This window comes from Tuber melanosporum (genome assembly GCF_000151645.1).
Source record: "Tuber melanosporum whole genome shotgun sequence assembly, scaffold_14, strain Mel28".
Classification (NCBI taxonomy): Eukaryota; Fungi; Ascomycota; class Pezizomycetes; order Pezizales; family Tuberaceae; genus Tuber; species Tuber melanosporum.
In genome coordinates this window covers 20,668-48,164 of record NW_003298797.1, presented here as the reverse complement: position 1 = coordinate 48,164, position 27,497 = coordinate 20,668, and the positions used below count along the sequence as shown (strand labels likewise).

General features: G+C 41.6%; 1 protein-coding gene across 1 annotated transcript; it reads left to right on the top strand.

The window, feature by feature from the left end:
- Positions 1–24,330: 24,330 nt before the first annotated feature.
- Positions 24,331–27,331, top strand: GSTUM_00004594001 (uncharacterized protein; the record flags this gene model as incomplete). The annotated part of the gene is made up of 2 exons (XM_002836260.1): positions 24,331–24,666; positions 24,722–27,331. The coding sequence occupies 2 exons, from the start codon at positions 24,331–24,333 to the stop codon at positions 27,329–27,331; spliced, it is 2,946 nt and encodes a 981-aa protein (XP_002836306.1).
- Positions 27,332–27,497: the final 166 nt, after the last annotated feature.

The window sequence follows — 27,497 nt, the reverse complement described above, 5'->3', positions numbered from 1 at the left end:
AAACACCAGTTTCAACACTGCAGAAGAAGCACAAGAGATAAGGGATGAAGATGGATCGACCCAACCTCCCTTTGCCCTTAATCCTGTTAGAAGATGACATTAAGGTCTTGAAGAACTCGAACAAGCAGCAGCCTAGGTCAATGCAATATCTTTCCTGCACCCTCCACAGTCAGCTCTGCCATCCCCTCCCCCCATACCCAATTCATGACCACTGTATAGTGGACCCTTACGAGTATACAACTATGAAACCATTGTTTCTATCATGCCTCCGACAATTCTCGAGCATCGCTGACAGCTTAATGAAACCTTTGAGGAAGAGGAAGCCCGCATCGAACAGACAAGAGGATCTCTCATTGAGGATGAACAAGTTGTTAGATCAACTACAGAAGAATTAACCTCCTCATTTCGAAGCTAAATGATAGCAGGATATCACCATGACCCGATTTATTTCAAAGTGATGGATAGTTCTAGACATGGAGACCTCACCCCCTACAACATATCCAATGGAATCGTCTATACCAGCACACATTATGGTGAACATTGCCTATACATCCCGAAAGGCCATATGTTCAATGGAATGACCATTAGGGAATATGTCATTATCAAATTCCACAACAAAGAATACTATAGTGCGGATCGCAACCTCCAATATGCCTCAGAATATATCTACTGGCCTGAAATGAGAAAGGACTTCCACGATTTCGTTAAACAATGTGAACTCTACCAGGCAAACAAGGAACGAAGACAACTAGCTGAAGGTAAAGCGCAGACCCTCCAGCTACCATGTGAAATATTTGAATCCTATGTCATCGATTTCGCAGGACCATTCAACAAGTCCACCAGATATGACACTATCTTGGTAGCTGTGGATCGGTTTTCCAGATACACATGACTCATACCAATAAAGATTACCGATTCCTTCAAAGACACCTGGAATAACCTCCAGCGATGCCTATTTACCCCCCATGGGTACCCATTATCTATTGTCAGTGATGCTGATCCCCGTTTCACTGCCAGATTCTGGAAGCAAACCTTGGCCTCCCTCAGAATCAACCATATTCTGGCTGCTCCTGGACATCATGAGACTAATGGCCAAGCTGAACAAAAGATCTGCGAAGTCAAGACTGGAATTAGAAATATGATCAAAAAATGGCAGACCAACTAGGAACCAGCACTCATTGAGCTTGCTGCATATATTAATGCCGGATATTCAGACACCTTGGGAATGCCCCCATACAAGGTAATCTTCGGCCACCAATACTGCCTCCTACCTACAACTCTATTCAAGAACTCCTCAGTCCCTGCCTCCAATGACCACCTAAACCGCCATCAAGTAATACGAAATGATGCCTTCTAAGCTAATAAAGCTGCCCGATTCTGGAGTACCACTACTGCTCAAAAACGAGGATGCAAACATGTTCTTATCCTACTAGGTGGTATACTCATGGTATATGGAAACATGTTTATTACCAATATTGGACGCAGTAAGAAACTACAACCCCGATGATAAGGATCTTTCAAGATCTTATCCTTTGACGAGCATACAGAAAACTATACTGTTCAGATCGATGGATGCATGTACCATTGCAATACTGCAGTCTTCCACGCCTGTGCTGTCAAGCGATTCCATCCAAATAATGACTCTAAGTTCCCTGGAAGAATCCAGTCTCGACCTGCACCTATTATCATTGATAAGAAAGATGAATGAGAAGTTGAAGAAATCTGAGACTACCACCTTTGGAATGGGAATGATCAGTTCCTGGTCAAATGGAACGGATACCCAATAAGTGAAAACAATTGGGAACCGCTAGAAGGACTAGAGCACGCTATGGGTATGGTGAACCATTGGTGGAAAGACAACATGCCAAACAAATCCTTTCCCTCAACGATCAATCACATTACCATGTACTAGACACCAATGATACCTGAGACCCAGCGATGGCAGATGGAACTCCCAGCTAGAGATAGATTTTGGGCACCATACTTTGAGTCAGAATTTGAAAGCAATGATGATGAAAATCAGGCGATGGAACAGGCTCTAGATAATCTTGTCTGACCATCGTCCTCCATCCGAATACCATCATGATGTCAAACTATGTGGAACTCAATGTGAGACTGTAACAACAGGTTATTGGACTGTTGTTGAACTGGGATATTATCCAACTTGAAGTCTAGTTCGCCATCATCTGAATAGACTACTGTCTGGATTGCGATAATGCTTGGGTTGATGTACAACATGAATATGGTATTCGTGAATACTGTGACCTGCATTTCTTTGAGTCTTAATGTTTTCTTAGAATTTCCTCTTGTCCCTGGTGTGATACTTTTGATGAAGAGCTGATAGCGGAAACTGAAGCCTTTAGTTTCTCAGACTCTGCTTTTGATGATTATTAGGTTTTGTTTGTTGAAACAGTGGTTTTGTTTTGGGGAATGTAACAGGTATGGGTACTCAGTTATATGTTTTGTTTTAAGTATCGCTTTGATACTTGGTTTGTTTTAAGTATCGTTTGATACTTAGCTTTATTATATGTTTTGTTTTAAGTATCGCTTTGATACTTGGTTTGTTTTAAGTATTGTTTGATACTTGGTTTTGTTATATGTTTTGTTTTAAGTATCGCTCTGATACTTGGTTTGTTTTAAGTATCGTTTGATACTTGATTTTGTTTTATATTTTGTTTTAAGTATCATTTTGATACTTAATTAGTTTTACCAAAGTGTATTAATTGATACCTTTGATTAGTTTTGTTCATGCTGAACATGAACAGATTTGTCTATTTAAAGACTGCCTGTTTCTACGATAGAAAAGGCAGACTTCGACAGACAGTATTTCAATATACTTGGTTGAACGGTTACTTCTTTGTTTCTCAGTACACCCTCGAAGCCTCCTTTAGTTCTCAGCTCTCGCCTACTCGCTGGAAGAGCAGGCCACCTGCCAACTATCGTATTTCTTACCAATAACATGATTAGCACCTTGTAAACACATTACAGAAGCTTTCTTCACCACTTCTACCTTCTTTTCTGAGAACCATTACTATGTCTCCTCCGCGGCCCAAGTTACCGCTATTTGACTCTGCCTAACTTTGTTTCCTGGTAACCGACCCCCTCCTCTTACTATTGCTTCCTCATCTTATTTAATTACCTCTAGCTTCATTTCTAACGATACTTAAATACCGAGACAACAGTTATAATATACTTTCTGTATTTTCCGGGCCTGCTACTACATTACCTGGCAAGAGCAGGCTGACACTAGTAGGTTCAAATAAGATTTTTGTCCATGTTTTGTCTTGATAGCGTAAGAAGACACTGTGGGCCTGTGGTTACCTCTTCAGGCCGGGCTGCAGCAAGTCAGGACTCGTGTTTCAATACAATTATAGGTTTCACTTCAGTCACCTCTTATTTCAAGTATAAAAATGATATTGGAAGCTAGCTTTGGCTAGCATATATGAAGCGATAATGGTAAGTGCTCCCTCCAAGCTCTCACTCCAAAGATTGTGATTAGGAATTTTATTAACCTTTAAAAGATCTTTAAATTATTTATTTATTGAAATATCTTGAGGTTGCACCAGCTCAGTGCAACCTCCGGGGATAATACTTTGGGTGATATCGTTGGCTTTCATGGTATTTAGCATCTCATCTGTTTTGTAGCGGCTAAATCAGTTGAGAGCTAATAATGTCCATTTATCTTTTAGCCTAGTTACTAATTGCTGGTCAAGCCACTTTACCATATTCTGACTCTTTGTGTAGGCCATGAAATCAAACTTAATAATTACTCGCTGATTGTATTCTCCTAGTTCAACCTATATCGCAGATGGTATCTCCTTCCCTCAAAAGAAAATTAACATTTTGACTCTTAGTAATACATCGGCGAAAATGGTGAGTTGAATCGTTCCTTACCGCTTGTCCCACCCAGAAGACTGGTTGACTGCATTCAGATTGTCTTCTCTCTTCTGCTATTGTAAGGTTATTATTCTAGAAACTTGTAAGAAATAGGTATCTGATTCAGAATCTAAATAATACTAAGCTAATATCATCCAACTGTAGCAGGTTCATCTACCAAACTGTTTTCACTTCTCAGCCATATTTGTAAATTCCGCCTATTGAGTTGCATCCAGGTCAGTATCGTATCTCCAAAGTCGGTTGGAAGCTTACAGTCAGACCTTGCTATATTAGACATCTTTGTATGAGAAACCTTGCTATTACAAATGGATTAAACAGGAATCAAGATACATGCTCCCGTAACAACGGTACTGATATGTCCCTGGCATGAACGGAGTGAATATTAGAAGATCCCGGGTGTGCCGAAGCCCTTTGCCAATGATACTGAATCACACCTGTAAATAGTAAAAGTAGTTAGCAGAAAAGTCATCAAAAAAGGGGAAATTTGATTAAAAAGGGAGAATAGTTCCTGATGTACATGTTAGCAAGAAGTATCAATCCTGTAAAATATTGTGAACTTTTACCAACTACCAAATGAGAAAGAAAAAAGAAAACACTATTAGTAAGTTAATTATTCTCAATTAGAGAAAATTAAGAACAGAACTCACATGAATACTATATAGAAAAATGGAAGACCCAAAGCATGAATGGACATCCTATGAACAACGATGCGCAGTCTAAACCTTGCGAAATTCAGCAGGCTGGATCTATAGACAGACCGCTGAAATCAGAAACTTAGTCTCGATACTGCCTACAATATATGTCAGTCACCTGCCACGCCGAAAAAGCCTAAGGAAAGGAAGTTTTCACTCGATACTCCCACACGTTCTCGACTAGTAGCCACAACTACCATGAGTGCCACCCATCACCAAATGCGACTCATTAAGGTCGCTGCAGCTTGTGGCATCCAAGCCTCCAAGAGTACCATCCGGAATGCCTTCAAGATAGAAGGCTATTCCCAAATGATTGTCCGAAAAAAGCCATTCCTCAACAAGTGAAAGAAAAGGCTACACTTAGGCTTCGCAACCACCCAACAGGATTGGATAGAGGAGGATTGTCGCTGAGTCATTTGGACCGACGAGTGTTATGTGTGGCTATCAGGTCATACAAGTCAGGTTTGGGTGACCCAGTACCAAGGGGAGGAGTATCATGATGATTGTCTCTTCCTGAAGTTCCCCAAATCCGATACTATCATGATATGGGGTGGGATCTTTGGGGCCAAGAAATGCGATCCTGTTCTCTGAGATAAGGACTGGGGTACCATAACATCAAGACGTTATGTAGATAACGTCTTGGTCCCGGTGCTCCAGCCTTTTTGGAAGAGAGAAAATGAGCAGGCTGCTCGTCCTCTCTGGCTCATAGAGGATGGGGCTTCTGCTAACCGAGCACATTATACTCTGCAGATCAGGGAGCAGTATGGCATTCCAAAGCTCAACTGGCCCCCCGCTTCTCCCAATCTCAACCCAATTGAGAATGTTTGATTTATCCTTAAGGATAAACTAATCAAGCAGCATCCTAGGCCACACGGGTTGGAGGAAATGGGTGAGGCAATACCGGAAGATTTAGATAGAATTTCAGAAGAGCATGTTGTAACCTTTGTTAATTCAATGCCGTAAAGAATACAGGCTATTATTACTGCTTTTAGAGGCCACACTTGCTGATGAACTACAAATAATTTTTAATTTTTAATCCTTTGTATTTATCATTATTTTAAATAATTTTTAATTTTTAATATTTTTTATTTATCATTATTTTTAATAATTCTTAATATTTATTATCTATTTTAAAGTTTATTTACTCCAGTGATGCAAAGAATATATCTTTTTCATTAAATCCCCACCCTTTTGATTATTTTTTATGCTGACTACTTTGGTGTCCTTGGCAAACGGCTTCGGCAGACCCGGGACCCCCTAATGTTCACTCCATTCATACCAGGGACTTGTACTATAAGAAATTTACCCTAAAACCTCATTATAATGAACAAAACCCACTCAACCCTTGACAATTTTTTATTACGAGGTACAACTCTACATGTTTGTTTAGTTACTGCGCAAAGACTAATATGATACCAGGATAGGAATCCCCGAAACCAACCATTTGAGAAGCGAAGAAGGTCTGACTCCACTACTCCATCTTGCTTTTATATTAGTTTCTTACTAACGCGTTGAAACCAACTTCTCCGTACTGGTCTCCCCATTGCCCCTCACTGTCGGAATTCCTTATACAATTCCTTCTCCATCCTTTTCCATTTTTTTGTCTTTTCCCTCCAAGAATTCATTGCTAAGTTCCCATTACTACTAGATAATGACCTACCTCTTCCTCTTTTTTCTATCAGGAAAAGTTTGTTATTGGAATTCAAAAGTGGTCCGCCACCTCGGCTCAGGTTGGTTGACGAAAACAGCTCTGACCATATGGTATGCAGTTTGCTTTCCAATAGGATAGTACTTGAAGTTTATAATTAATAGTATAGAATTGATGCAGGCTATTTGTCAACAGCTGAGGCTTTTGGAGTGCTTCAGATAAGGATTTATGCTTTAGACAAGGTTTTCTTTTTAATTTCTGTATATAATCTCTCAGTTGAAAGTGGTACCAGATTGCGTTTGACATGAATTCATCCTGCTGGCTGGTGGGATACTCTCGAAGGCATATCTCAAGGCTGTTGATTTGTACTGGACTGGATTTGTAAAATACTTGTATTATTCTATACCTCTTGGGCAATTGCACTTCTCTTCTTTCCTTTCTTTTATTTACACTGTACTCTATAATTTCATACTTGATATCCAGAAAATCAGGTTTTTTCATTATTTTTTAGAGTTTGTATTGTCAATACGTGTCTTTCCTTCTCTTGAAAATTACTCTCAGCTTCCATGACATTGAAATCATCAGTTGTCTTACTCTGCTAATTTACCTGAGACATTAAATTCCGAAAATCCCGTGTTTCAAACCCTAAATCGGCTTCCTAGCACATGGTCCATTTATCGATTTTCTATGGTTTTCGATTTCTTACCGTAATCCACCCTCCCACCCTTACAATCATGCAAAGTACTCCCTCTCCAGTGATATCTTGTCAGAACGCTGGTACACCCCCTCAACCGGCGCCCCCACACACCCCAGTGTGACAACACAACAATAAGTCTGACCAAAATCACCAGCACATCACACGCACAGGTACGGGCTCAAGCAATTATACACTTTAGAGAGGAAAGAAAGAAAATCAAGCATACTATATAGCACCATGTGCTACCAGTGCTGAAGCATGCCCCCGGGGCTTTCCTAAATTTCCGAATGGGTCAACAGGTAACTTGGTGCGTGGGAGAGAATAGGTACTGAAAACAAAAAAATCAGTGGAATGGTATATCTGCTTCACAGGATGAGAACCTTCTGGTTACCAACTATTACTGATGAAATCTTTGAACCGTGAGAAAATGCCTTACAATTGCAATCACCTTCAATCTCCAAGCTAGCTAATCCACCCCTTCGTACAAGACAAACCTTAAGAAAAGAAAACCCCTGAGAAAAAATCCAACCTATCCTAATTGTCTGACTATCTAGCTATAGGAGAAAAGTTCAAACATTTCCCCACTTTCCATGTTCCTCTGTTGAAAATGCAGTGGTGGTGGTGGTGGTGGTAGTGGTGGTAAAAAGGAAAGAAAGAAAAAATAAGAGAAGAAAACCACGGCTATATAGACTAAACTTCCACCCCCCTCTCTGCCAAGCCCAGCAAACCCTCTCCTATTGAGAACATGACCTATTCAGCTCCCAGTAAATACAAACAATATATGATTCCCCCTTCTGAGTAAAGAGCTAACTAAAATTATTGTGATACTAAACTAAAGGTTTGCGAAACTAGCTAAAAACATGGTAAGAAAGCAAAGACAAATTTTATCCGTAACAGTACGAGAAAAGGAGCATGTGTGTATCGTAACTCGAGGTGTCAAAGTAGATAGTCTAGTACTCGTACAGTGTGGGCAGGAGCACAGCCGCCAAGAGCGCAGTAGTGATAAGAACTAACCATATTGAGGGCCCAGCGTAAAGGCCTTGGGAGAAGCTTCTTATAGATTACTAATATTGAAGTACTTACCATACCACCGGTGGCTAGGGTGAGGAGAGACAAAGACAGAGCACTCATATTTAGACTAGCCCGCGCAATACTCTAGATGGAGATGGGGAAACGTAGGAAGTCTTCCCAAGAAGTAGAGCAGAACCATGGTCGCCCGGGGAGCGCTTAGGGACGAAGCAACGATCCACGGCAGTGCGCTCCAGAGTTGGCAAAGGCTACTATAGACTGTCTATCACGGTAGCTAGGCATGAGAGGAGCCAAACTCCAATTAACCGCGAAGTTATAGTCGCCGTACGGTAAAGTACAGAAAGAAGACAGCGCCTATCTAACTTGGTAAGTATGATAAAGCCAACCGTATCTCAAGCGATAACCCGATGGCATAGCGCGTGTGCTATTTCTAGCACACCATGGCGGACGTACGTAGGAAGACAGGTTAAAGGGAGTTTGACAATTGATACTGGTATGATGGTTGTCATCAGTAACATAGGGGTGTGATGGGGGAGGGGAGGTAAATTAGACAAAATTCACTTCTAGGGGTAATCGTAGAAGACTGGCAGGCTACGATCCCAGCTAAAAGATCCAGCGTGACTACCGGCCGCAGCTCCAAACGAACTGCCCAAAAGTAAAACCACAAGTAAAGTCCTAACTTAGAGTATGATGCTGTTGAGCACGGTGATGGCTTTGTAGCGTTCGTGGTGGTTTTGTAATGACGACGCAGAGAGTTGTGTGGTGGAAAAAGATGATGACTCCCATGTCTACCTGTTCATTATTTAAGGGGGAAAGGAACTTCCTCACCAGAAGAAGCGAAGGGCATGGTTTTTCCGTCGTCTGGGAGGGGCGCTTTTATTCTTCTCTTCAGACATTCTTTTACAACTCTCGTGCGTTCTCAGCTCAAAGCGGATACGCATCCATCTCTGAACTTCTTGAAAGTATCGCGATCATCTCCACGCTCTCTTCCGCAAGGCAACCGTGTCGTGAGCCAATTTTTCACAACTGCCAAAACCCCACCAGGGAATGCCGGAGAGAAAGAGCCTCCCACCATATACCATAAGTGGGAGGCTCGATGCACCTTCCCTCAGTTGGATGGTGTTTCGACTGAACTGTACCTTGAGATGATAATTGCTCTGTGACCTGACTGATAAACTGATGGATAGAGGAAGGGAAATTGACTTGGATCCAATCATAGTAAATAGACCAGCACAGATAAAGAAAAGGGGGTTGAAGCTGAACCCAATTTAGCTAGAGGATTGATGTGATCTAAACTGACATCGACAAGCAGTGGTTGAGATTGTCCTACTAAGGAGGCCAGCTCCAAGAAGAAATTCCATGGGGTAAAAACCTCATGGCTCCCAGACAATACCCTATCAACTCAGTGTCCGGTGTTGTGGACGAATGTTGAAATCTTGGCAACTGAGACAAGGGGTCGAAAACCGGGTGAGAGATCGCAATGGTGAATACCGACTATGTTCCTGCGCTTTTTGCTTTAGCACCATTCTGGCCTCGCAGATCAAGTAAAAGGAGAGAAAGCAGTTGCTAGGGGTATTCAAAGTTGAAAAACAAGGAAAAACAGAGTTTACTTTGGTGTGTCAGGTAAGCTTGGCTGGGTCAAAAGTTGTTAATTGATGGTTGCATTACCATACCATGCGAGACGAATTTTTCATGTTAAGACAGCAGAAAAAAGAACCATATCACATGTAAGAAAAGGGTAAACATATAATAGAGGAGTAAAAAGAGTTTGATTGAAAAATAAAAAATAAAAAAACAACAACAAGAAAGATGCCTTGGACCTCATACAAAGCTCAACTTACTTATGAGTTACAAGATTTATGGCGTAATAATGCTATTTCTACTATTGTTTTATCATTAGAAGATTTCCCCAGCCTATGCGAACTACTGATCAGCACGCATCGAAAACTGAGAGGTCTAAGCTCTAGAGCTCATGCTGCATCTGAAGGAAATGGCCTGGCTGAGAAACTGATTTTTTACATTTTAGGCCTTGGGAGTTTGGGGGAGGAGGAAGGAAACTTGGCAGGAATACTGGACACAGACTTGGAGAAGGAAGGGATGGAAGAGGAGATTATGGCTAGATTTGAATTGTTAGGGCTAGTTATATCTACGATTCAGTATCTCTCACAAAGAGTGCCAATACCTCATAGTATGTATTTGTTCAACAATTATGTACAGTGCCTCATCAGAAGTGTTTGCGATCATCTTACTAAGCAACCTCAACAAAAATACCACCTCACCAAATACCACCTCACTGATCAGATGACCGTATGATACATGCCCCATACAATATTTACACCATGATACCATGATCCTCTATTTGAATAATTCTTTCCTCCAAATTTCCAATAGTTAAACCATCTGGATATAAATCTAAGTCAAAAAAGTGAAACCCAAAGACTACTCGAACTGAAATGACCAATGTGAAAAATGGCATAATCATCAGATTTTTCCACTGCCTCCAGAATATTACTCTGGTTGCTGAAATTATTGGTCGGCCATGGTCAACTATTAAAAGCTTCCTTACTCACACATGTGAGTGTCTGTCCTTGGATAATATTCCTAGTCCTCGTCGCACACCTGTTCTCAGCCAACAACAGCAGTGCATAATCATCCGCGCTGCCAAATCTAACAGGAAAATGACTAGATCAGATTTCATGGATAAATATGTGCTAGGTGTTTCTCTTTCTACTGGTTGGTACCTCTCTAAGCCTAAGTGATAAAACATAATTCTCTAACAAATTTATAGTAGATAAAGTACTTAGAGATACCAATATTAAGAAATGGCTAGTCAAGTCAAGATCCAAGCTCAAAGCTGTCCATATAGCTAAGAGACTAAGATGGGCTGCAGCTCATAGGAATTGGACAGCTGAGGATTTTGAGAGAGTCATCTGAAGTGATGAGTGTAGTGTGGAGAAATCCAGAGATCCAAGGTAGCAGTAGGCATTCAGAGAACCTAGGGAGCAGTGGCTTGCAGCCTGTATTCACATAAAGGAAAAGGATAAAGGTATTTTACTTATAGTATCGGGGTACTTTTGGGGTAAGAGTAGAGGTCCTTTGATTCCTATTACCTAAAATATCAACAATGAAGTATGTTAGACTCTTAAGAAGATATCTTTTTCCTGTAATTCATCAAATGATTTCCTTTAGTATGCAACTTGAAGCTATTCTTTTTCAGCAAGACAATGCTCCCATTTACAAGGTTAGTAGTGTTATAGAATGGTTTGAAATGAATTTTATTAAATTAGTGGAACACCCCCTATACTCTCCTGATTTAAATCCTATTGAGCTTGTATGGGCTGAGCTTAAAAAGCGATTACACCAGCAGTATCCAAGGATTGGACATACCCCAGACGGAAAAGAAGCTGTTAAGAAGAGGCTTGTACAATTATTACCTTTGGTTTAGAGGACAATTCCTGAGGAGTTTTTTGAAAAGTTGTGAAAATGAATTCCTAGTAGAGTAGCTGCAGTATTGGAAGCAAAGGAAGATTACACAAAGTATTAGCTAGCATTATTGATTATTATTTTACTTTAAAATATACATAGTAGATAATTGATTATTAACCATTGATCATTAAGAGATGATAGTGGAGGGTTGATCATATACTCAAACGAGTGCTGTTGACAAGCTCACCCTATGGTCTCATGGCACAACCGTAATTAAACATGTCTCAGATCATAAAAACTTCTGACGAATCATGGTAAGTAGAGTTAAAAAATGAGAAAATAACAGAATAGAGTTTTAATTTATAAAGATATATTCCATGTCCAGCGATCAGTTTATATCTTTTTTTATTATAACTTGAAAGTTAATTAATCAACTTGCTAATTTAATATACCTCGATCCTATCTTCCAAAACAATTCCAACAACTCCCAGGTTTCACCGCAAATCGAATTAGTGGCTATATTGTATTTTCTAGGCTCCTATAGTATATCTACAGTTTAGGAAGTAGCTTATTTCAAGATAGGAGAAGTTATGACTCACCTGTATATTAATCGCTGTATAATAATATTGGTACAGATGGCACCATAATTCATACAATGGTCAATCCCAGGTGGTAACAAATATTGTCAGACAAGAGCAGAGATTAAGGAGAGAAGTGGCTTTCCAGGATATATAGAGTTCTTGGATGCGACGGATATCGTTCTCATAGAGTTATTGACCACCAGGAGTGGGAAGCAGATCCCACAACAAGACCTCACAAGAAAGAAACAACCCTGAGGTCCTGCGAAGGAGCTGGAAGAACCTGCAAACAAGCAAGCCCTACAACCTCTAGAATTATTCCCATGTAACCCAGCCAAGAAGCCTACCTTGGAACCTTGGAACTACTGTGAAACCAGCAGCGAATCAGATATAGCTAATACAGGAGGAGCACCTTTAGGAGGAGGAAAGTCTGAGGCTCGGCCTAAAAACGAGGAGGAATCTGAACTATCTGAGCTGCCTGAGTTCAAGCTCCACCTCTCAGCAAAGTTCACAGGAGAAGGAAAAGACCTCAAGCCTAAAGCCTTTGACCAATGGGCAACTGAACTTAGACACTACTTTCTCTTACAAAGAGTAGATGTGGAAAACCCTATATCTAGACTATATATTGGATCAATCTGCAAAGAAAAGGCAACCAATGTATATTACCACTGCTATAAGGAAAATGGCAGAAATGTAAGATTGAGAGGATCTACTGTACCTGATTACCTTGGAAATCAATTCCAATCTTGTATTGCAAATGACCTCCTATACAACAAATTCAATCAGCTTCACCAAGTCAATGCATAGTATGTTAAAAGAATCACAGATGTAGCTACAGATCTCCTGATATATAGGGACCAAATGAAGAAAGGAAGCATTTCTAGTTATATCCTTAAGTGGTAATTCTACAATGCCATGGACTCTACCCTCCAGCTATGGGTAAAGCCACTCGAGGAAGATGACAATAACATGTCAGCAATAATGGCAAGGGCAGAGTAAAAGGACACCATCCTCTATAAAACTAAGGAATACAAGACACAAGCATACAAGACACAGGCATCCATTAGTAGTAATAGGCAACCATAGTACAAGCTTTCCGACAACTCTGAAGAAGACATACGGCAGGTTTTTAAGAAGACAAAATCTACCAAAGAATCAAGACGACATAGGGGAGAATATTTTGAATGTGGAAAAACAGGACAAATGGTAAAAAAAGTATCCTACGCAAAAGGAAAAAGGAAAGGCAATTAAGCAAGAGGCATCAGCCTATGACATTGAGAGCGATAGTGATGATATCCAGTCCAGTGAATATGAGGAAATCCATATCGAATATATCAATGTGAAATACAACAGTGTCCGACCTCCTACTACATTCAAGACACACATCGCGCTAGAAGGTACTATCCTGATGAACGGCAAAAGAGCTCAAGTCCTATTCAATACTAGCACAATTGGGAAGGAGATGATCAGTAATGCCTTTATCTCTGTCCATGGACTCCTAACTCGAGACTGTAACCAGCCCATACCAGTCAATATGGCAGTAAGAAGGTTACCATCCACAGAACATAAGACCTGTAATGCTATTATCCTACTTAGCTCCACTATCCTTCCTCCTCAAGAGATGGTAGTAGGAAACCTAGCTAAATATAATGCCTTGATTGGAATGCCATTCCTAAACCACCACAAGGCTATAATCAGATGTGGAGAATCTACTATCAACTTCCCAAAACAGAAGGTCAGAGTCTCCTGTAAACTAACAAGTAGACAATACCATGCCACAGTCTGTGAAGCAACTGCCCAATGCTAATTGGACAAATACTCTGATGGTTTGCAGGATCAGATCCCAGAAGAACTACCTTCTATGAGGCAAGTAAACCATCATATCTGCCTATAGGACTCCTCTAACTTCAAGAACCAAACAACCTACTCTATTCCTGATGTGTATAAAGACCCACTATACGATTGAATAAACCAGAACCAAAGAAGAGGAATCATCTCCCGAGCAGAAGTACCAGGTGCTGTACCAATATTTGTCCAACTCTAAGCAGACGGAAAAAGAATTTGCCCCCTGGTTGACCTGAAACTAAGGAATGAAAACACAGTTATGGACAGTTCTGCTATTCTAAACCAAACCTAGATCCTAAATACATGTTAGGAGGAGACAACCTGATAGACTTCAGAGTTGTCTAGGCCGATCGAGATTCGTTTTTTATAGACGGAGATTGTCTAGGAAGGCTCGGACTTCACTCGTTTCGTTTATGACTACTCAGAGCGAAGTAAAGTAGGGTAAAGTAAAGTAAAATCGTAAGAACAATATTATATTGTTAAGGTCTCTTCTCTGTTGCTTGATGATGTCTAAAGCTTCGGAGGGACTTCGATATTTATATTCCGCATATGAGTGTTCGCGGACTACATCTAACTAACATACAACCATGTACCTTTTTCCAATATAACTCGCAACGTCGGGTTTTCTTCCAAGGTGCGAACACCTGGAGACCCTGAAAATCATCACATCCTCTTTGATAATTATAATATGACTATTTGGAAGTCATGCTGTTTCCAATAGTAATTATCCGATAGTGAGAGTCTTTTTAGACAAATGGCCCAATTCTCAAGTCGAACTGTGTTGGCTCCAATCGTCTCCCTTGTCGACGAAATGATCAGTTTCGTCTGCGGGTTGCATCTGCGAAGATAGTTGTTATTACCGACTTTCTAGGTCATCTAACTTCAACTCTTCATAACTCCATACCCAACTGATAGATCTTTTCCGGAGGATTTCCTACTTGTCTGCAGGAAGCCTTTCCATAGGATTGGTAGATAATCCCTCGGTCGGTAACCCTTGGTTGCCGTGGGTAATAGGATTCTGGTTACTGTTACCAGTTTGGGAGTCACCCCTTCAGTTGCAGTATGTACCGGAACCTAGTTGTAACACTCTTCGAACTTGATTGTGTTTGATGGTAGTATTCTCAGGAGTTCCAGACTCTTCTGGTTATCGTAGGGTAGATGTGAATGTATTGGTCTTTCATTAAGATCCTTTACTATTCATCATCATCTCTTTGCGCGAAAACGTCTCGTTACTTATGGCCTATGCCGAAGATATCTCGTTCTTGAAGCCTAGTAACTTTCTGGGTAGTTGACGGATTCACTCCGTTATACTTCCCAGACCTAGCCGAAGGTCCCCTCTTATATATCCTGCGAACAGGATCCAGTCGGACGGACGGCGGCGACGTATACGGTGTTATTTTAACACCTTCAATTCTGTGGTATAATACTCACAGGACGCAACTTAGATCGATATGTATAATGATGCGCGGGCCCCGTAAGGGGGCTGGAGGGGGGTGTTGGAGACCTGAGATTTCGATTTCGGGAGAGGTTACCCTACCTAGGATGGTTCCTAGGTATCAGATCTCGGTATTCCTAACAATTCAGTAGGACAGTCAAGATTCCAAAGGAAGATTGACTTAAACGATGCCTATTTCTAGACAAGGTTAAATTCAGAAAGCAAATACTATAACAGTTTTAAGACAACCTTCAGAAGTTTCATTAGCTGAGTCATACTACAAGGAGACAGCATCATACCTGCTACCTTTATACACATTATGGAAAACCTGCTAAGCCAATACCTCCAACATTTGGTATGGGTTTATATTGATGATATCCTCATTTTCTCAAACTTCGAAGAGGAACGTGCATAGTATAGAGATCTGGTGTGTACCAAGCTAAGGCAAGCTAAATTCTACACTAGCTAAAACAAATCTATTCTGTTTGCTGGCAGGTTTGAGATCCTGGGCCATATAATAGACGAGGAAGGAATACATGCTGCCCTTGGAAAGATTACCTGTTTAACAGAATGGACACCCCCTGGAAATCAAAAGAAACTAATATGGTTCCTAGGACTTGTCAATTACATCTCCCAGTTTCTACCACATTATGCTATAGTGACCGCACCTCTTGTAACGTATTCGCAAGGTGCTAATCATGTTATCAGTAATAGATATGATAGTTGGCAGGTGGCCTGCTCTTTCAGAGTGGAGGCGAGAGCTGAGAATCAAAGAGGTCTTCAGAGGTGTATTGAAGAACAAAGAAGTAACCGTTCAACCAAGTATATTGAAATACTGTCTGTCGAAGTCTGCCTTTTCTATGGTAGAAACAGGAGGTCTTTAAATACACAAATCTGTTCATGTCTAGTGTGAACGAAACTAATCAAAGGTATCAATTGATACACTTTGGTAAAACTAATTAAATATCAAAGCGATACTTAAAACAAAAGATAAAACAAAACCAAATATCAAACGATACTTAAAACATACCAAGTATCAAAGCGATACTTAAAACAAAATATAAAACAAAACCAAGTATCAAATGATACTTAAAACATACCAAGTATCAAAGCGATACTTAAAACAAAACATAAAACAAAACCAATAACCAAGTACTCATACCAGTTACACCTCTCACAGACTTTACCAGAAATGCAGAATTTATTTGGATCTATACTCATGATTAAGCCTTTACCAATATTAAGGAATTAATCAAGAACGCCAACGTTATATGATCTAGTGACTACAATAAACCAGAACCAATCTCGCTGATTACTGATGCATTGGATGTTGGAGTTGGAGTATGGGTTGGCCAAGGACTATCACATGAAACGGCAAGACCGGTAGCATTACACAGTAGGACAACAGACAAGGAAGCCCTTGCAGTGATCAATGCTGTTGCTGCTTTCAACTATATCTTGATAGGCCAAACCTTTATCATTATTAGTGACCACGAACCGTTGACTAATCTGAAAACTGACAAGATCCCCAGCTGCAGATGAACACGATAGATAGGAGAAGTTAGTAAATACGATGCAAAAATCATCTACACCCCTGGAAGAACCAATTATTTAGCTGACGCACTGTTCCACATTTATTTAAACCAGACACTCCTGAACCTCCCTCTTATATATGATCATATAAGACAAAGTGAAGATAGGTCTGACAACACCTCCTATGAACCTGAACCAATATCGGCTACTACCAGCAGTGCCTCTTTCTCTGTTTCTTTGTCTTATACCATATACAGGGTAGCTGGAACAGAGCGCAGAAAAGAAATCGTGGATGAATGGAAAGATGATTACACCCTCCACAGTACACCTCCTCATGAGCTTGAACCAAGCAGACTCCACTGGTCATACTGTTATCTTGATACCTTACTCTTTCATCAGACTAAAATTAAATTCAGCTATAAATACCAGCAATAATGCTATACCTCCACTGGGGATTCCAAAAGTAGTAGCTTCGACACTACAAAAGAAGAACAACAACAATAAAGGATGGACAACGCCAATGATAGATCGATCCAAGTTCCTCTTATACTTAATCCTGCTCCAAGATGATACCAAGGTCTTGAACAACTCGAAGAAATAGTATACTACTTAGATGCAACATCCTACATAGAGTCAACACCTCCATCCTCACCCCCTATAACAGATTCACAACCACTATTTAGCGGACCCTTGCAAGTATACAATAACGAAACTATAGTCTCTATCATGCCATCCACAATTCCTGAATATTGCCGACAGCTCTATGAAACGTTTGAAGAAGAGGAAGCCTTAATCAAACCAACAAGAGCATCCCTCATTGAGGATGAAGGATGTTAGATCAACTATGGAGGTATTGACCTCCTCCTTCCAAAGCTAGATGATAGCAGGATACTGCCATGACCTAATCTATTTCAAAGCTATAGAAAGCTCTAGATATCAAGATCTCACACCCTACAACATATACAATTTAATCGTCTATACTAGTACTGGCTTTGGTCAACATTGTTTATACATCGTAAAGGGCTACATGTTCAATGGGATGACTATTAGAGGATATGTCATTACTGAAATCCACAATAAAGGATACTACAGTACTGACCGCCACCTCCAATACCTCTCAGAATATGTTTACTGGCCCAAAATTCAAAAGAATTTCTGTGATTTCATCAAACATTGTGAACTCTATCAGGCATACCAAGAACAAACACAGGTACCTGAAGGGAAAGCCTAAACACCCCAATTACCTTGTGAGATATTTGAATCATTTGCTATTGACTTTAATGGACAATTCAACAAGTCCACCAGGTATGACACTATCTTGGTAGCTGTCGATCAATTTTCCGGATATACCTGGTTTATACCAATGAAAGTTACCGACTCCTCTAAAGACACTTGGAATAATCTCCAATGATACCTATTTACCCTCCGTGGATACCTATTGTCTATTGTCAGTGATGATAATCCCTATTTCACAGCCATACTTTAGAAACAAACCTTGACTTCTCTAGGAATTAACCACATTGTGGCTGTTCCCAGACATCTCTAGACTAATAGCCAAGCTCAGCGAAAGATACATGAAGTCAAGTCCGGAATTCAGAACATGATCAATGAAAGACAGACCAACTTAGAACCTGCCCTGGTTGAGCTCACCCCATATATCAATGCTGGATATTCAGGTACCCTAGGAATGTCTCCATGTAAGGCAATCTTCAGCTGTCAATACCCTCTCCTGCCTGTAATCCTATTCAAAAACCTCTCTATTCCCGCCTCTGATAACTACTTAAACCGCCATCAAGCTATCCAGAATGATGCTTTCTAATCTGTTAAAGCTGCACCATTCCAAAGTACCACTACTGTCCTGAAGCAACGACATAAACATATACCTATTCCGCCCAGTGATATACTTATAGTTTAAGGAAACATGTTTATTACCAATATTGGATGCAACAAGAAACTACAAACACGATAGTGAGGACCTTTCAAGGTCTTATCCTTTGATAAGTATACAGAAAGCTACACTGTCCAAATAGACAGATTTATGTACCGCCGCAATACCGCCATTTTCCTTACATCTACTGTCAAACTCCTCCATCCTAATGACACCTCTAAGTTCCCTGAAAGAACACATCCTCAACCTGCGCCTATCATCGTCCATAAGAACGATAAAGGGCAAGTTGAAGAAATCTGAGACCACCACCTTTGGTATAGAAATAATCAGTTTCTGGTCAAATGGAAAGGTTACCCAAGAACAAAAACAGCTGGGAGTCACTAGAAGGGCTGGAGCATGCTATGGACATGGTGAACAAGTGGTGGAAAGACAACATGCCAAATGATTCTCTACCACACACAGTTAATTACATCACAATTTGCTAGACACTAAACTATGCTGGAAGCTGAGCGATAACAAGTTGAACTAAAAGCTTAGGATGGATGTTGGGTACCATACTTTAAGTGGGAATTTGAAAGCAGTAATAAGGACAACCAGACTATGGAACAAGACCTGGACAACCTGGTCTAGTCATCATTCACTATCTGAATAGCGTAACGATGCCAAACTATGAGGAACTCAATGTGAGACTGTGATAACAACTTGTTAGACTGTTCTTGAACCGCAATATTATCCAACCTGAAGACTACTTCACTATCCTCTGGGTAGACTACTGCCCTGATTGCAATAACACTTAGGTAGATATACAGCATGAATCTGGTATTCATAACTACTGCGATTTGCATTTCTTTGAGTTTTGATGTTTTATTAGGATTTCTTCTTATCCCTGGTGTAATACTTATGAGGAAGAGCTTATAGTGGAAACTGAAGCTTTTGGTTTCTCAGACTCAGCTTTTAATGATTATTAGATTTTGTTTATTTAAAATGTTGCTTTATTTTGGAGAATATAACTGGTACGGGTACTCAGTTATTAGTTTTGTTTTATGTTTTGTTTTAAGTATTCATTTGATACTTGGTTTGTTTTAAGTATCATTTGATACTCAGCTTTGTTTTATGTTTTGTTTTAAGTATTGCTTTGATACTTGCTTTGTTTTATGTATCATTTGATACTTGTTTGTTTTACCAAAGTGTCTTACTTGATATCTTTGATTAGTTTTGTTCATACTAGACATGAACAAGATTTGTTTATTTAAAAATCACTTGTTTCTACAATGGAAAAGGCAGACTTCGACAGACAGTATTTCAATAAACTTGGTTGAACGGTTGCCTCTTTGTTTCTCAGTATACCCTCGAAGTCTCCTTTAGTTCTCAGCTCTCACCGTCTCTCTGGTAGAGCAGACTACCTACCAACTATCATACCATTTACCAATAATATGATTCGCACCTTGTGAACATGTTACACTCTCATTCACGACTTACACATTTGGTATTCTCTCTTTCCCTCTTTTTCCAATATTCAATCTTTCACTAACTTCTTCCATCTCCTTGCCCTTAAGATTTTGTCTTGCTATCCAGGTTAGTTCATCCTCTTCTCCTAAACTATCTTCTTCACTTTCTTCAATCACTTCCTCTTCTCCCTTTCATTCTTCTCTTTCCTCTCTCTCTTCCTTCTCACTCTCCCATTTCTCCTCTTCCATTCTACCCTTTCTTGTAGCAAGTAGCCACTCTATAGCTAATTCAGCCTCCTTTGTGGTTAAACTGGAGTCATATTGTGCTAGAGCCCGAACGTTGAGATGGTTTTCAAATAGGGCTTCAAGGTGAAAGAAAAATGGACAGCATGACAGGAGTTTTTCTCTTAATGTTTTTTTCTCACTTATTAGCTACTTCTTATATTAAACCTTTCCTTATTTTCTCTTCTTTCTTTTTTAACGAAAAAAAAAACTCTGACTTTAAATATGAAAATAACAATAATAATAAAAGAATCAAAATCTGCTAATTACATACCTCAAAGTGCCTTTTTCCCTTCACTCAAGTCTGCCATGCTTAATCCCTAACCCGACTGACCATTAAGCTTAACTACCTCTCAGTATGATTTCAGAAGATTATTATATTTATAACTTACTTTGATCTAAGGTTTCGTAGGAATCTTCGCAGCAATCTCCTTCATAATCTGCTTTTTCATAACTCCCGACTCTTTCCTTAATCTCTTCTGGTTCTCTGACTCTTGTAACCATTGAACCAACATTTCTGTCTCTTTCTTTATCCAAATAAAATGTGTTATTATAACTTGTAACATGATGTGTCACGAATGTAGCTTGGTGAGGAAAAGGTTTTCACATGACACATGGTTATGAGTTACAGGTATGTTATTGTTTCACACATATGACTCATTCAAGTCATATGATTTGTTATGTGTGGGATTTGTAATGCTTTCCCACATGGCTCATATATGAGTCATGGGACATGCGCCTGACAAGTATGCCTTGCAAGTGCGCCTTGCGCGTATGCCTTACACATATGATTTATGTTTCACACATGACCTCATTATGAGTTCATGGGTTTTACGCATATGACTCAGTCAAGTCGTATGATTTGTTTATTGTGTTATGATTGGTTCTTCACACTTTATTCTAAGTACTTTTCCTACTTATTACTTTATCGAATATAAAAACACCTTTATGATCTTTATCTTTATTACAATGTTTTCGTTACATCGAGGAGAGCTCTTCACGAAGAAGAGTTAGAGAAAGCTTATGATAGGCGTTCCTGACAGAAGACAGAGGTCTTGTACCATCGATAACGTAGGCAGAGGCCTAGTGCTATAGTAAGACTAAGGAAAGAAACAAAAGAAGAGAAGTATCGTTTCCCGTCACTAAGAACTAACTATCCAAGGAGGGATCGTTACACATGATCACTTGTTTTTGAAGTATGTTGTTCTTAAATTTGAGATTGAAAAATTTTTCTTCTTTTATACGCTAATTCTTCAAGTTACTCTTGATTACATATACCCATACATCCCTCCCCAAGGGTCTCAAATATGTTACCCATAATCTCTCTATACTATTGGCTTATTGTACAAAGTGCACTAATGCATGCTTCCGAGCTAGTTTCCACTCGCCTACCTTTACTTCAACTTTGAATACCCCTGCTATGTGTCCCCACCTATTGTATAAGTAAATTTAGCTAACCCCAACATGCAACTATTTCTAGTTCCATTCTAAACTCAAGCCAACCCATTATTCCCACAAATGACACTGGAGTAGAGTGCAACAATCTCGAGCGATAGACTAAAGCACTTGTGTCATAATGTAAGAGCTCAAACTATTGAACTTAGGGCTAGGAAATTGGAGCTGCCTCTCCACCAGTAGTAAGGTCTGCTGTACCTTATAATATCATTGGATCCACCTTTTTGTGAGCCTGAGCTAAGGGTCGGGGGTCGGCTCTATCCATCGTGATTACCCCTCTTATCCGAAGAGGGTAATTCTAGATATCTTATGGTGAGGCTCAGTCATGCAACAGTATCATAGTTCTTCTGGTACCGGTACTGTATCTAGGAGAGTGTGAGATTCAACCCTCGGAGCTTCGGATAGCAACTGCTTCTAGCTGGGTTACTCGGTAGTAAGATCCTTCCCAGGTACCAGTATTGTAGGCCCGGAGCCCCTGCACATCCCAACGAAAATCACATGCAGGGGTAATCCCGCCCCCAACCCTCCATTGCGGAGCTGTTGAGGCGCACCGGGCTAAATTCGGTTTGCTTTGGTTCGTCAAGTCATGCATGTTCGAGTACTTGAATTTCGAGAAAAGGCGAAAGGGGAAATAAACTAATACAAGGAGTAGGGTCCAAGCGGATATAGAAGGGGATATGGTGAAGAAAAGCGAAATAGAATCATGGTGCCATTAAGAGGCTCAAGTAGATATTCCAGCCCAATGCGACCAACCCCCCAAAGAGTAGTCTTCGTTCTACCGGTACGAAGACAAAGGCGATCATTGAGACGAGGGGCCAGAGCTTGTAGGATGCTAGTGATAGAGGAATAAATTCCTGGAAACACCCGTGTTACTTATCTAGACCGTAGAGGCCTTTTTGCCTTCATTATAAAGGAGTTAGGGTGGACTTACTGCTCTCACATACTGAACCACGGTCTCCATCGACAAGCCGCGGAATCCTGCCATCGCTGCAAGAAACAGTGCATTGTTAACCGGTCCACCAAGGAACTGATCAAGAAGAAACTTCCGAAGGGTATTCGATTTAGACATCCGGGTTTGTGCAACAAGATTCCTGTTCTTCCTCTCCACTACCCCTCTGTTGGTGGAAATGGGAATGTTGGCGGGGAATGCTGCTTCCAGCCATTCTTGCCAGACAAAGTTTGGAGGAGTAGATAGGAGAGCGTATAATGCGAATTGGTATGCCGGGGCGAAGTCAAATGATAGGGGTATCTGAAGGGAGATAGGAATTTTATTCATTTGTTAGCCTTCATCCTTTCTTCCTTCCCGGTGAGGCGGGAGCTTATGTGAGCGTAGAAATGAGTAGGGTACATTTAACTTGTATGCTTGAAGGAATTGTGCGAGGAGATTTGAAAACGCGCTCATCAGAGCGGCTTGTATCGAAGCATTGATGATGGCAGACATTTTTTGAATGGTGAAGAAATGATGTTGACTTTGTGTACTTGTACTGTGCTGAACGAGAAAAGAGTCGGTTGGAGAGGAGTGGTTGCAGCTCCAAGAGAATTTCCCGGAATGTGGAACGAATTGGCGGAAGGATAAGATAAGATTCGATGCTAGAACCTGCAAACGATAACCCTTGTATCAGCAGTTCCTGCCAAACTTTGAGTTGCCCACCTAAGAAGATACTGATTTCCAATAACTTTAATTCTTGAATGATATCAAAGCGCTGAATGATATCTGAGCACGGACAATTAAATATATATCACTGATGATATTCTTGTATATCATAGCTTATAGCTTATATATTTGTTCATTTACTGCTTAAAGAGAACAATAGGTATAAGTACTGTACAGCGCAGTACTCTAACTCTCCACTTACAATATTCAATAAGGTAAATATATACTACCGTTAAGAACTTTGAAACCGATTCTCTCCTCAACAAACTAATGCTCAACTACTTCTTAAATTTTGGTATAATAAAGACAGAGTTGTCCGGTCAATGGTATACCAGGAAATTGGAGGAGGAAAGGTATTAGATAGAGTTGGAGTTAGGTGAGGTGAGATCGACCTTTAGATTAGAACGGCTCCTAGCCAGGTGCAGTCATATCATACGTGGGCAAACATGGGTTGTGTGTACAGCGAGAGGTAGGAAGTGATGAGTATTCTGCGGCGATGCGTAACGCTCTTTGTGGCTAGTTTTTTGTATGAGAGCACATAGCTACAAAATACCCATCAATTTCCGTCAACTCCTGTACTCTACTGAGACTCCTACGCGTACTGTACTTTACTCGAGCAGGGAGTAAAACATGCATTTTACCGCCTCGCATTCCTCTATCGTCCTTCCTTCCCCCACAACTCACCAATCTTACTGTTTCTGAGTCTCTGGTTGATATTTTGTGTCAGTATTCTCATCGGGCATTCGAGCAGTAGAGCTTCCTGGGGACCCCTGAGGGAACGCACGAGATTGAGTATCCCTTCTATATAGAAGCCATTGCCACGATGGCACAGGGTTCAACCTGGGAAGCTTCTGCCCTTCTCCCGCCGGCTCCCTTTCCGTGCGGCTATTTCTGGGATACCGAAGAGATCAGACATCAGGAGCATCTGCATCGGGTTTCCCATGCGCAGTTTCTGTATTCCCATCGCACAGACTCACCCGAGGCTATGAGGGTCTACAGGGATTTTATTAGCGAGCAGAATGCTTGGATGGCTGTACAGGAAGAGTTGAGAGAGCGGGAGGCCCAGATGGCTATGAAGGCCCAGGTGGACCGTGCGTCCCGATGGGCTGAGGAGTGGAGGAGGCTTGAAAGTGGCGAGGCAGTTGAGGATGTTTTGATGGTAAATTGCCCTTGTTTATTGGCGCGATGCAAACATCTAATCTTGTATAAATTAGAAGACAGGGGCAACTCTTGTCACGAAATCACCTTTTGGACCAGAACATACTGTGACCTGTGTGGATATAGGTTCGATATTGCTAGACGAAAAGTCTACTCCCAAAGGTATTCGTACCGTGAACCTCCCGGAATCTCTTATCGATCAAGAGCAAGGTCGGAATTGGTGCGATGAACTTCCGAGATTTAAGTCTAGTTGCGCCATAGGACATTTCCCTGGTTTCGATCAGGCAGACGGGACCACTGCTGCAATGATACTGGGTTCGGTTCCGGATCCTGCAGAGAGTACTCAAAAACTGAAACAAAATCTCAACCAACTGGTCCAGTCCGAACCTCAAGAGCAAGATGGCCGCAGCAGCAGCGTAGGTACTCATTCAAGGGAGAACGGATTTGTTGCCAAGCCCAATATCTCCTTCTCAGGTTTAGGACCCCCAGCCAAGAGTGAGGCTGAAAATTTTGACACTTCCAAACTCCCTTCCGCTATAACAAAGCTTACACGACAGAATACCGGTTTAGCCGGAGGCGAGGTTCTTAAGATATGCTCGCACAAACGCTGGACCTACGGTGGAGACCTCCTTTATGAAGTACTCTGGAAGCCGCATGATCTGAATACTCCGCCGTTGATGCTCTGGGTAAAATCGGGTGATTTCATGGATGCAAGCCACAGGGTCATCTTAGATGAATATCGCTTTCAAAATAAACTTGGGATCGTGCATTGGCGCAGCCAGGGGAAGAAAAGGTTACGGACTTCCGGCAGTCTTGGTGTAAAGGAGATTAAAGGGGCATTGGACGAGCGAAAGCGCTTACTGATAGCCACCGGGAGATACGATGATCGTGCAGCAGAATTACTGGGAAAGTGCAGATGGATGATGAGGGGCGAATGGCAGCAGAGAGGAAGAGGATGGGCGGCTGCGATTGAGGTTGTCGAACGCTGGAAGAAAGCTTGGCGAGTTGTGGATGAAGCAGAAAGGCAGATCTGTCACAATCTTGAGCGAGAGCCTATGCTGGGGGTTGTAGGGGATGCTTGCAAAAATGATATTCCTTGCTTGGAGGAAGTGGGATCGAAGGATGCGCCATCCCCACCAGTGGTTCACATTGACCGCTCTCCAGGCTTCAAACAACTTGATGGGGGGCATGCAATTGATCCGGAACGAGATCATGACCCCCAACGGGACAATTACGGGGTCGCGGGAAAAGATGTGGAATGGAAAAGTTTCTTTGGGGGTATAGATCGTTCGGATCCAATGATAGTCGATGATACTAATTCTTCAACAATCGGGGGAATATCAGAGCTAGGAGGAATTACCAGAACCTTCCCGAAGGCGGTCGAAACGTGGCGCATTGGCTACTCTGAAAGTTTGACCCCAGAGGTTCGGGGTATTAATAAGACAAAAGGAGGATTCATCAACCTTCTCAGACAGGATCGTTTTACAAGAAAATCTATATCCGAGGCCACCTCAACTCCAGTGTCTGTGCAATCAGTATCCGAGGCAGGGTCTTGCTTGGCGCATGAACGAGAGACATTCCTTTCACGACCGTTTATCAAAGATAGGCATCAAGATAATACAATGGATGCAGCAACTGCAGCCGCCTATAAACCGATTTTGCAGCCCTCTGAATTAATGGAGGGTCCCGCAAGCATGAGCAGGACTCCGACTACAGTTCGCACACCACTTGATGGGGAAACTGGTGAAGCATGCCTAAAATCCCGGAATGGAATGTCGCAGCTCAACTGTACGGCCATTGAAGATGGGAGAGGTGAAGTTCGTTCTCAAGGCGTTATTACTAGAGGGGCCCCCCTCAGAGATGTTGCTATTCAGGCATCCCCTTCTCTCAAGTCATTGGCAAGATTGAGAATTGAACATAGTGGAGTGTCTTCTAGCAGGACGAAGACAATTCGAGAGCAACTGGACCACTGGTGTATGCGGTTCCTTGAACTCATTTCACAATCGCCCGGTTTGAGTAGTTTACTTGCTGGGGCAAAAACCCACACAGATGGCGGCGGTTCTACGCAAGCCTTAGAATATGCTCGCCGCCCGGTTGTGTCCTTTGAAGGTGATGGTGGGCATATGCCATCGCTGTATGGGGAACGGGGCGTGGAGGGGGATCAAGGGGGCAACACTGAGCAGGGAAAAGGAAGTGGCCCAAATCGGAAGAAACACGGGGGAGAATTCGGGGCTGAGGGCGATCGGGATCGAGATCCGCTGCGAAGGGTGACATTCCCGCAAGAGCTGGCGTCGCCGCAAGACGGGGTGTCGCTATATCTGGGTGAGATTTGGGGTCAGGAAGAACCTTCGAGTCCGCAGGAATCTTTGGTGCAGGGAGCAGCTCCCATAGAAGAGGAAGCTCCAACGAAGCAAGATCTGGCTATGCAAGGTATGGGTGACGGCTACGAGAGAGCGAAGGCGAGAGGAAAAGAGCTGAGGGGCAAGAAAAGGGAGGAAGGGCTCACACGCGAGGAGCGAAAGGAGTATATGAAGTTGAAGCAGCTGTTGGTCAAATACCGAGTCACTAGATGGTTTTCAAGGCGGGTCGACATTCCCATTGAACTGCACATGCAGCGACAACAACACGTATGGGGGGCGTCGCTAGAGCTTTGCGAGACAAGTTGACGAACTGCTGGGTGTTCTGTAGATTGTTTGAGTATCGCCTGCGCTTCACTATTGCAAGGTCGTTTGCCCTTCGTGTTCTTGTTCTTGTCCGTCTTTTGACTCTTTCAATTTTCTCTGGCCGAGGGGGTAGAGTTCGTGGCGAAAACAAGGAAAGTGAGATAGGGGA